Below are 11,212 nucleotides of genomic sequence, written 5' to 3'. Positions count from 1 at the left end.
CGGCCCCACGCGGACGTCACAGCTCCCTTGTAAAAGGCAAGAACGCCAAATTTCCCCCAAAGCTGTAATTTTATCCAGTCATCTGCTGACAGGGGAGCGGGTTTCGTGATGTGGATTCCGCAGGCTGTACTGCCTTAGGCTGGAAAGACGATGGATGTTTCCAGAAGAAAGGAAAAGTTTCAGGAGTCCTGCTTACACCACGCGCTGCCTCAGCAGCTCGTTCCAGCCTCGAACGCAGCGCTGGCACACCTGCACTCAGAGCAGCCGAAATACCCAGCCTCAGCTCTGGATGCAGGAAAGGAGCCACCTAAACCTTGGTGCTCCCAGGGGAAGCACTCGGGCTGGCCTGGCTTAGGCCTCCTCACTCCCTCACTTTACTTGTCCACAGAGCCTTTCACCAGAGCTTTTTACCCATTTCCATCAAGTCTGCTGCGGATTTGTGGAACCCTGAATCAAACCAGAGAAATTCAGGTCGCTTATGAATAGAAGTTACGCCCCCACGGTTTGTTCTTACCGCAGAACTGACCCCAAGCTCTCACCTGCTGTGCAGTGGCACCGTTTTCAGGACACACCTGCCACCTATATTCCTCTGACTGCTGCACAGTGCCCAGGCCACGGGTGTCACTCCTTTCCTTGGAGAAATGTGTGAGGAGCTACCTCCTGGAAGTACAGCTGTACGACTCAGTGTCTCCCCAGAGCGCCCACCACCACGGCCAGACTGAAATTGGCCCTTCAAAATATTTGGAAACGCTCTAGAGATTCTGAAAAAGCTGAACTCGAGAGAGCGCGCAGAACATTTACCTGGGGCATGGAAACTTTTCCTATTTCAGCTCCTGCTTTCCTTATCTTCAAAGGCCTTTGTGAGCATTAATTAATCCTCACAAGGTAGCTTTGAAATAGGGATCACTAGTGTCTTGTTAGACACAGGGAAACTGAGGCAGAGACTCACTGCCACAGGCCAACAGTTGAGTTTACCACAGAAGCCCCAAGTTTTAGTTCTGCACCTCCTTGTCTCCTTTCTCCTGCTGCTGTTTTTAAACACAGAAACACTGGAAGACAAGACCCAAATTCCAGAAAAGCAAACATTTCCAGCCTTTAAACAATAATACAGGGCTTCAAACGATAACATCCTGCTAAGAATAGACACATCACAGTAGGATCGGGTTAGTTTCCACTAGCCAACATATCAACATAGAAATGAAAATAGAAGCTCAAGCTGTTTTTTGGCAATGAAATCAATAGCTGCAGCATTTAAACACGTCTTCCCTGTGACAACCACAGCGTCAGAAGGACAGCAGGTAAAATGAAACTGTACGTGTTCAAAATCTGCACTGATGAGATTAAACTTGAGCATTTCTATTTTTAAAAGCGAGTAGTCACAACATTTCTGTCCTGAGGAGAGTCAGCGCGCCAGCAAGGCACGGCTTCCTCCAGCTCCCACAACACCAGAAACTCTGCTGTTTTCCAGTCCAGTTCCTGCTCACTGCAATAAGCCCGTCTCAGTCCAGCCACCTGAATTTGCAGGTAACCAAAGCAAGGTAAGAATTCAGGCTGCAGGCATTCCATGCAGCAGCTCCGGGAAGGAGTTAGGAGCTGCCAACTCCTTCCACAATGTAGCTGCTCTCCCAAAAGGTGAGGCAGTGGTTGGAAAGCAATTGCAGGCCTAGGGCTTTCATTTTGGATTGTTTCTTTCTTTGTTTAAACAAGAAGTCAGTGGCACTGATTGGCTTGAAAAATTTCCACAGACACATCATCTTTCCTATAAAAACAGGATAGATGTTGTTTACTGTTTATTATTTACTACACCACGGAGTAATTTCAATTCTCTGTAGGCTTTTCAACCTGAAGATGCTTCTCAAGGGGTACAGTGACCGCTGCCATCATAACCAGTTTGAAATGGTGCCTCCTTCCACTGCAGTACTGACAGGAAAATCAGTGCGTTTCTATGAGATTTTTCATTCTCTACCCATCGAGGTGGGGACTAAAATCTGGCTTCCCCTTCTGGGACAAACAGCTGCCTTCACACCGTTCCATACAGGACGGCAGAAGAGTCACAGTCTCATGCACAGCTCCTCAAAAACACAGGCACCATTATACACAAGACTCGACATGTTAAAAGAGTTGAAGTTTATCAGATGATTCACATCCAGGAAGGAGAAAGTTATTTAAGGTAGCCTTAAGGAACAGTTTTGCTTTTGCTTGTCCCAGCTACCACCCCCCCGCCCCGAGTGTTAAAGCTGTCATAACACGTACACATCCACATTCTTAAAACACGTTTTCTTCCTCCTGCACACGCACACAGTTTGAAGCCAGTGAAGCCCAGCCAGTGCAGGATTGGTCCGGCACAACCTGGGTGCTCTCAGGAGCACCCAAACACACCTGCAGGGAACCTTCTGCTGGCTGAGCTCTGGCCAGGGGCCAAGTGACCGGCGTTTGGAGAGCGGTCGTTCCCCTGCTCCCTGCGACACGTTCCCTCAGTTGTCCTGCAGTGACACTCAGTGCCAAATCCACAAGGATTTTAGGTGGCCACAGCCTGTTTTCTCCAGCCAAGCTTCTCTCTGCCTCTGTTTTTCCCTCTGCAGGCTCAGAATGTGCCTGTAAACAAGGGGGAGGTGTCACGCTACAACCCCACCCCATGGTGTTCCTGCTGTTTACCCAGTTGGATGCAACCCCTCTCCCAAGCGATCGCAATTCCCAAGGCAAGGCACAAGCGAGCGTCCAGAACCCCATCCCGTAACCAGGAAATCATCACCACTTTGCTACGCTCGCACACTGAGTAAACTCCCTTGCTTCGTTTACAACACATTCACTTCATACACTTTCATCTCCTGGAAAACCCTCAAAATAAACAAGGCAAGTCACAGTTGCCCTCACTGGATACTACCAGAGCCCTGTCTGTGTACTCCAAGCACAATTAAACTATTCCCAAGGCAGCCAACGGCTGCGGAAGTGACTCAACCTCCCAAGCCTTGTCCCCTGCAGGACTAACAGGAGTGTGAGAAGAGGGGCAGGCCAGAGCCACAAACACAAGTGTACAACAGCATCCAGCACGGGAAAACTGCAGGCAAGCCGAGGACTTCTGGCTGTTCTGTTGGGTCCTTTCAATCAGACCCACATTCCTGTACTACTTCAATATTAATACTTACTATGTACGTACGCAAACACACATTGTGGAACTGTAGGGAATAATAAAAACCAGATTTATTTCTTCTAGTACCCTAATACTCAGACAGTACATCTTAAAAAGGTCAGGCTACTGACAGATTTGAAGAAGAAAAAAACAAGAAGTATTCCTTCTTCTCCAACTGCTTGTTTTTTTCCTACGAGATGGAGTTCACTATTTTGACCACTTCAGACACTAATTAAGCTCCCTGGAAACTAAACAGAACTACTTTCTCGCTAATGTTCCCCCCCACACACACACTTTTCTCAGGAAACCTTTATTTCTGTCAATTAGCACCAGGCTGCTCAAAAGGGAGGGCACAGCATGAACTCAAACTCAAGTCAGAACATGGCACAGTTACCCATCCAAGTTTAGTTTCCACAAAGGTTCAAACCTGTTTCCTGCAGGAACGTACCCAAAACGCTGTCCAGTGGACACAACTGCACCTACTTTTTTTTTTTTGTAAAAAAATCCTACCCTTTCCCATTTATAAAACTGAGCAATTCATAAGGAAACCCATAAAGCTCTGAGTCTGGGTTGTTTCTTTCAGTAAGATGAAACACCGGATGGGGTTTAAAGCAAGGATCCTGGAAAGCTTTAAGGGAGGAAGAAGGTTCACTAAACCGTTTAAGAAGGCATGAAGGAGTTCAAGATCTTTCCCCAAGTCACTGAGAATGTCCTGAAGTGGCCTGCAGAGCTCCAGCTTGCCTCGGGCTGCCAGCCCCATAAAGCATCACCGGGCTGCTGGGGCTGGAGGAAAAGGGGGAGCATTTCCCAGGAATAAAGCAGGTGATGAACAGTGTTCGCCTACCTGTGATTCCTTTAGTCCACCCCTTCTTCCAAGTGTCCCACATTAAAGGTACCCGCTGCTTTCCACAGCCAACTGCTCCCGCTGCCACGCAGATTTCCTTACATTCAGCTGAATTATCTCTACATGACTAATGCCCTCTGCATCCCAAACTGCTGGTAACAGTCACACCCTGTAAATACATTTAAGAAGTAGGAAGCAGAGCTTTGCAGAAAGCCATCCACAACCCGCTGAGGGTGATAAATTGCAGCAATAAAAGCTTGGCTCTAGCATCAAATTAGATCCTTACTTGTACACCAAATATAGTGCTTGGAGAACATGCCTCAGAACATGGATGGCTTCCCAAAATGCTGATCAGTGCTTTTGGAAACCAATGCTTAATGAATGACTAAAGCAAATCTAGTCATACAACCTAAGGAATAGGAGCAGGGCATTTTTACAGGCAAAAAAAAAAAAAAATACTAACTGAAGAGGTTAAGACAGCCTTCAATCCTTTTAAACACAGCGAAAGGAACCATCTCCTAATGTGTTCAAGGCAAAGGCAGTTAAAGGAGAAATTTAGCTGAGTTTTCATGGGGGAAGAGTCACTTTAGCACTTTATAAAAGGCTGCCCTCGACTGTAACCCCAACGCAACACAGGCTGAGCATATGAACGTGGCAAAGGAGAAACACTCGGCAACTTCCCAACAGAAAACCTCACACATAGATGGAAGATTACACTTACACTTGCATTAAGAGGCAAAACGGGGTCTGGGTCTGGGAAACAACAACCATCAGAGGCAAGAAATAACACGGAGAACAACAGGAAGAAGGAATGGACAGGAGGCAGCAATGAATAATCCAACAGCTCTCCAAAAATACACTGCATTATCTCACCCCCAAGTATTTCTTACATATATATCCCCCGTAGTTAATACAATCTTGTACGTGCCGCATGTAACCATCTCGAGGAAAATCTGCTTATCCCTTGCAAAGTATCCTATCAGGAAAACCCACCTGCCTGAAGCATCTGAGGGGGAATGACAGCTCCTACTACATACACAGGAGGACATTTCTTTTGGAATTATTTCAGCTTCTGCATTTGACAGCTGAGTACAAAGTTAGTTTAACTGTTCTACCATCTTAAATATAGAGTTTTCTCCTTTGTTTTTTTTTTTTTTTTTCACTTCCATTCCAGCAAGAAATTTTAAGAAGAGCTGTCAACCACAAAAGTTAATAATAGGACATTAGAGACACTTGGGTTTTATTTCTAAAAGGTACCCCTGCAGTGTTAGAAAAAGCAGTATTTTGTGGCCATAAAGTAAAAGACACAGTAATGCCATTTTGATTCCTGGATCCAGAACACTCAGCAAGTCCCTGAAACAATTAACCCATTCAAGCAAAACCAGGGCTGTCCTACTCAAGTTGGTAAAAACACAATTAAAAAACCAGCTACCAAACCAAAACATGGGTTATTTCCTTAAAGTCAGCATAGGGAGCCCACCCAGTGATTATCTGTGTGGAAATTATTTCAGTATCGAAAATGAGTTGTCTCAATTTTTGGCAAAAGAGGAATTTACCAAAGCTCACTTAAGCTCATTTGTTCTCTTTGTGATAAAGAAAGGAATTAGACTTGTGATAAAGACAACAAATCCAGGCATTACAAGTCCTTATCTGCAAGATGTTCTCCTTCGCTGAGGAAGGGATTAAGATTTTGTGCGTCAGGAGCGCTCGCATCTCTCGAGGACACAACTCTGGAGGCGAGTGACCACACTGAAAGATGAAGTGGTGCAAGGACAGACAACAACAAAAAAAAAAAAACACTCTCAAGCACAAGAAAAAAACCCCAACCTTCAATTAAAACTCAAATGAAATATGGGGGGATCACAGGATCCCATCCATGGACTGCTTTCAAAAGTATCAAAATGTATTTGCAAGGCAAAAACTACAGTTACCTTCATGAATCCACAGTGGGGGACTGGCACACAAAATTACCACCTCATCCACGTGAAATGACTGTCTGCTGACTCAGGCTACGGATTTGAATTGGGAAGCAAAGCCTTGAATGAAACAGAACAGGCCTGGGATGCACCCCACGTCCTACTACTCTGCACAAAACGGGGTGTCAGGCCCTGGAAGGCACACGCCTACTGAGCCAACTGAGAAACTACAAGTTATTTCAGACGAACAACTTGCAAATCCTCAGCTCCCATTCCCTTCTTTCCAATCCCCTCCCCAAAATGCTGACCCAAGCAGCAGGGCCCCGGGAAAGCATCCAAGAGATCCCCACGCAGACTAACCAACCACCACGCTGGCCCTGGGAAATTATTAGAGAAATCATAAAATTAACTTTGTGGTTACTTCTTTATGAGCTGCTTTAAACTGATCCAGAAAAGCTGCACGCACGTGGCTTTTGGATAACCCGCTCAGGATACAGCTCTGGAGGGGAATTTATAGCACCCTGCTCAGTTTTAAAATTCACTTTATTTCCTCCCAGAAGAGGCAAACGCAACAGATGTCTTCCTGAACACTTGGAGAAGAACAATTTTCTTCCTTCACACCAGTACAAGGGTGTCCACCGCAGCCTCCCTTCAGTGGCATTCAGCTGGGGTCACAGCCCTGCCAGCCAACATCACATTAATGCCACAGGGAAGGAAATGCCACTTTTTAAAAAAGCAACACACACGGGTGACAAAGCAGAGCACTGGATCCTGATAACCCCATGCCACGAAATTTAAAGGCTAGAGATGTTTCTTCCAAGTCCGTGAAAAGCAATTAAGTTATATCCGGTTGTAGCTGACAACAGATTTTACAGCAGCTGAGTTTATAACCCACGATCTCGCTCTCTGCGTACATTTTAACTTTAAGAAAAAAAAAAAAAGGGCAAAACCCAAACAGCAAGTTCCTTGTAGCTCAGCTCTAATAGGAAGTGGCTCAATTTACAAACACCAAAAGCATCGCAAGGCGTATCCTGCGGTTTGGGTTGATTGGTGGGTCAAAGGCTTATTGATGGCTCTGGCAGCAGGATCTGCCTTACTGCTTAGGAGGGAAGACTTAAAGTGGCCCAGTTTAATGCAGCCATTTACTTCCCTAAGGAAAACAAGCAGCTTCATTCTGTCAGCCGCTCTGCATCCCTGCAGCCACCCCTCGGTGGACAAGTGCTTCTAATATTTTGTCCTTTTTCAAAGGGGATAAAAACAGACTGGTTTTATCTCTCAGGACAGCACGAGGTGGAGCTGTGACCCCTGGGCTGTTGCCATGAAGGGGTCCTAAATCCAAATCCGGAAACCTGTTCCAAAAGTGAAAAGGTGCCGAAGGTATTTGAGAAAAATTAAAAACTCGGCCACTTTCCAGCACACAAATATCTCTCCTGAAAATGATCCTCCTTCCACCACTACTCCCTGCGGACAGCTCATGGCATAGGTTCACTTACACTGCAAACACAGACAGGGAAGGACAAACAAGGGAAAACAATCGTGGCATAAAAGCAAACAATTAGGAAGCAATTAAGACCGGACATCACAGCGCTGTAGTAAACACAACTTTCACACTGAACAATGCCTTTCTTCCTATGCTTTTGTGTTTTGTTTTTTCCATTCCAAATCTGAGAAATTCCATTCTATCTGAGAAGGCAGTATCTAAGAACATATAAAAGTGATTTTATGGGAACTCATTCCCCTGTGCAGAGCCCTTTCCTGGTTCTTACAGTAGTATTACACTCGTGAAGCTAAAAGTGAAGCACACCAGTGCATTAAAACACAGGGACATAAATATCTGCATGTCTGCTCTATTTCCCAGACAACTCAGCAGCAGCTCAGCATCTCGGGAAGCTGGGGAAGGGATAAAAACAAACAACCCTGACACTCTCCAAGAGCAGGAGCAGCCTGGAGAATCGGGAAGGCCACACTGCTTGTCAGTCTGGAAACAAACATATCAGCTCAAATTTTGGTATTATTCTGCAAGAGATGTAAGGGGGGGAAAAATAGTAATGGCTCACTGTACCTCCTGCAACAACTACTCAAAAAACCCTCATTTTTAAAAAAAACTGTGCTGGAATCTTCTGAGAGGGATTCACTTACATAGAGATGGATTTTTAAAATTTTTTTTAAAAGACAACTTCAATAATAAAACTGAATCTCTTCCTTTCATAAAAAATTGGTTTCCATCTAGCTTCTTTTTTATGTAAGTTTTGCCAGCAGAGGATAACACAAGCATGTCACCATATGGCACGCCCACCAGAACTATCTTTAATTTTTTTCCTTGGAGATGTAAGCTAAAGTACCTGCAACTATGCTGTAATTTCCTTTTAGAGAGAACTTACCAAGCAGAGTTTTTCTGGAACTGAAGATATTTTCTAGCCCAGCTCCCATTTTTAAACCCTTTCTAAAGATTCGGGACAACCTTATTCAGCCACTGGAGGGGTTTATAAAGTCTTTTCAGAAAGGAAGAAGCGGATCTGAGAGAGAAAACAGCGGTGCTGAAAATAACAATTGCTGTCAAAACCGGGTTGTATTAATTCAGTGCCTCGCCTCACAAGACAGTCTTTTTATAATGTTCCCCATAACGAGGGAAGACAATGGTTGCCCTTGATTTTCTTTCCCCCCCATGTAGCTCTATCTGTCACCGGCCATAGCAACAGGGAAGAATGGCCCCGGATTTGCCAGCGGACAAGGCCCGCGCGAGGGGGGCCCCCGGCACCCTGTGTTATCCCGGCACAATCGCCCTGTTATTTGACAACCAGCGAGTCTGCGGGAGAACACGGCTCTTGGCATCGTGCTGAGTGTCAGACTGACAAGCTCCAGCCAAGCTCCCGGTGACAAACCTGCGCGGCAGGTTGGGAAAACCTCCCCAGTCTCAGCGTGTCTTTGCTGCGAGTTCCAAACCGTGAGTCAGCTCACAAAAGGACAGCAGTGCCACTGACACAGAGAAGACACCCCTGGCACCGCCACACCGCGAAAACCCTCCGAGAAAAAGTACCGTGAAAAAAACTATGTTACAAGTACTGTGAATGTGGAAGGTGGGGGGGGGGAGAGGGGGTTGCAGTTCAAAATGCAAGTTTGCAGTGCTAAGCCTGCAGAAAGTGTACGGATATCCCATCACTATCTTGGAATAACTCTTTGCCAAACTTGAATTTTAACTTGATAAGGTGATGCTAACTTGCTGCATACTGGAAAAAAACCCAACCAAACAAAAGAAGCGTAACTCCCTGGCAGTAACACAGAAAGTTTCCCTGGTCTCCCTGAGGCCTACTGGGCATATCTTCGATTTATTTAAAAAAAAAAAAAAAATCCATTTCTATACTGCAGATGAGCAAATTAGGTGCCGTCTACAGCGCTCTGCCGACAGCAGCTGAGGCAGCTTTGCCAACACGTCTAGCTTTGCCGTGCAGCAACTCCAGTTTCCATTTCTATATTTCATCCAGAAGGATCACTCGAAACAATGGAGGTGAGGGTAAAGGTTTGCTTTCCTAGGTTTCAGAAGGGTCTGGAAAAAGAAACAAGCATCTCATTATTGCCTGTGACAGAGGGTGGAGGGTTTCGTGCTTTTCCATTCCCAGTTAGCCAAATGCCACGGAGAGGGAGGCTCTCTAATTTGCAAACCAGACTCCCAGGACGCTCGAAATCCTGTCCCCCCTTCCCCACCGCGGCAGCTGAGAATTATGAAGGAGGGGGACAGCTGGGCTTCTCATTAGGAGCACAACGCCTAAATCCATGGACAATCATCTGTACCCACCTCCCGTTCACAGCTGAGAGGTGTCTTTCAAAACCTCTCTGGGGGTACGGAGCGTGTTTGGTGCGGCAGAGTCGAAAGACAAATGCAAGGCAGGGATTGAGGAGGAAGCCGGCGCCGGGGTTATTGGTCTCCATGAGAACACAACTCACTAGAACGCTCCAGCTCGGAGATAAAGTCTCCTCTGTAAAAGCAGGCTATGTTTACATCTGCCGGTTATCAGTGTAAGCCTCTAACAACTGCCAGATATTACGGACACGGTCCCACTAACTGCTCGCACGGAACTGGGAACACTCAGCGGGGCCAAGGCCTTAATGGAGCTGGGCTCTGCCAGGGCGCCTTTTGCAGCTGCCTGGGTCTCCCTTCTTTCCCTAGAGCAGCATCTCCGCCTTAATTAATAGGTCACTGAACCGGTTTATGTTAATTGTCACAAGTACCTCGTCTTTGTTCCCAAGGGGAGGGACCAAAGTTCATTCGGTTGCTGCCCACGAAGCAAAATTGCCAACTGTGGGGCTCCGTGCACACCTGGACTGCCACCGATTCCTCACGGAGCTTTCTGTATGCCTTAGTAAAGCTCGGCCAGGTCCTTGGCGGGGCTCAGGCCGCCGGGGAGCCCCACCTGCCCCATCACCTGCCCCGGGGATTCACTTCCACGCTCCAGCCTCCTAACTCAGCTGGGGCACGCAACGCTACCGCACCAACTTCTGCCCGCCGGGAAGGAGGAAAGCATTACGAAAACACCATAGAAGCCGGGGGAGACCCTTCGAGTAGGCGTTCTACCCTGACCCCGCTCTCGCCTGCCCAGCACGGCGCTCACCGGGGAGGTGCCCCGTCTGATCCGCGGACGGTCCCGAACTCGTGTCCGCGCAGGAGGGGAAGCCGTGCGGGAAGGGGAAGCCCGGCTCGCCCGCCCTCCAAACGCCCTCGCGGCGCGGCGGCGGCCGCATCCCCCCCACTCCGCTCCCCGCCGGCTGAGGGGAGCGGCTGCTGCCGGGGCCCCCCGGGGGACCGGGGCACAAAGGGAGAGAGCGGCGAGCGGGGCCGCCAGGCCGGCAGGGAGCGGCGGACAGAGGGGCGGGCGGCGGCCGCGTCCTCTCGCTGGGCTGCCCTGCCCTGCCCAGCCCGGCAGCACGGGGCAGAGGGAAGAGGAAAGGACCCCCCACACACACACTCCCCGCAGGTACTCACAACAAGAAGCTCATGGCGATGGCGGCGGAGCGGGACCGGCGGCTGCCTGGGCTCGGCGCGGCTCGGCTCCCAATGGCAGCGCGGGGCGGGCGGGTGCGGGCAGAGCGCCGCGGGGCGGGGACACGGCCCGCCCGGCCGCCATCGCCCCCAGCGGCCCCCGCGCCGCCGCCTCCCTCACAGCTGCGGCCGTGCGGCTCGCGCTTCGCCCGCCTCCCTCACGGCCCCCGGGGCTGCCCCTCAGGCGTCCCCTCGTGTCCCCGGGCACGGCGATCCCCCTCAGGCGTCCCCTCGTCTCCCCGGGCACGGCGATCCCCCTCAGGCCTCCCCTCGTGTCCCCGGGCACG

The 11,212-nt window shown here is 48.7% G+C and overlaps 1 protein-coding gene across 1 annotated transcript in view; it reads right to left on the bottom strand.

Annotated features, from left to right (window-relative positions):
* The window catches only part of MOB1B (MOB kinase activator 1B), a 22,594-nt gene extending 11,586 nt beyond the window's left edge, over positions 1-11,008 (bottom strand). Inside the window, exon 1 of the mRNA XM_027889194.1 lies at positions 10,869-11,008. Within this exon, the coding sequence (XP_027744995.1) occupies positions 10,869-10,882 (14 nt within the window). The 5' untranslated portion in view covers positions 10,883-11,008. The remainder of the gene's footprint in view (positions 1-10,868) is intronic.
* Positions 11,009-11,212: the final 204 nt, after the last annotated feature.

This window comes from Empidonax traillii, unplaced genomic scaffold, assembly GCF_003031625.1.
Source record: "Empidonax traillii isolate 1590-97213 ecotype Southwest subspecies unplaced genomic scaffold, ASM303162v1 scaffold255:size705445, whole genome shotgun sequence".
NCBI classification, from domain to species: domain Eukaryota; kingdom Metazoa; phylum Chordata; class Aves; order Passeriformes; family Tyrannidae; genus Empidonax; species Empidonax traillii.
This window is presented reverse-complemented; position numbering and strand designations above follow the sequence as displayed.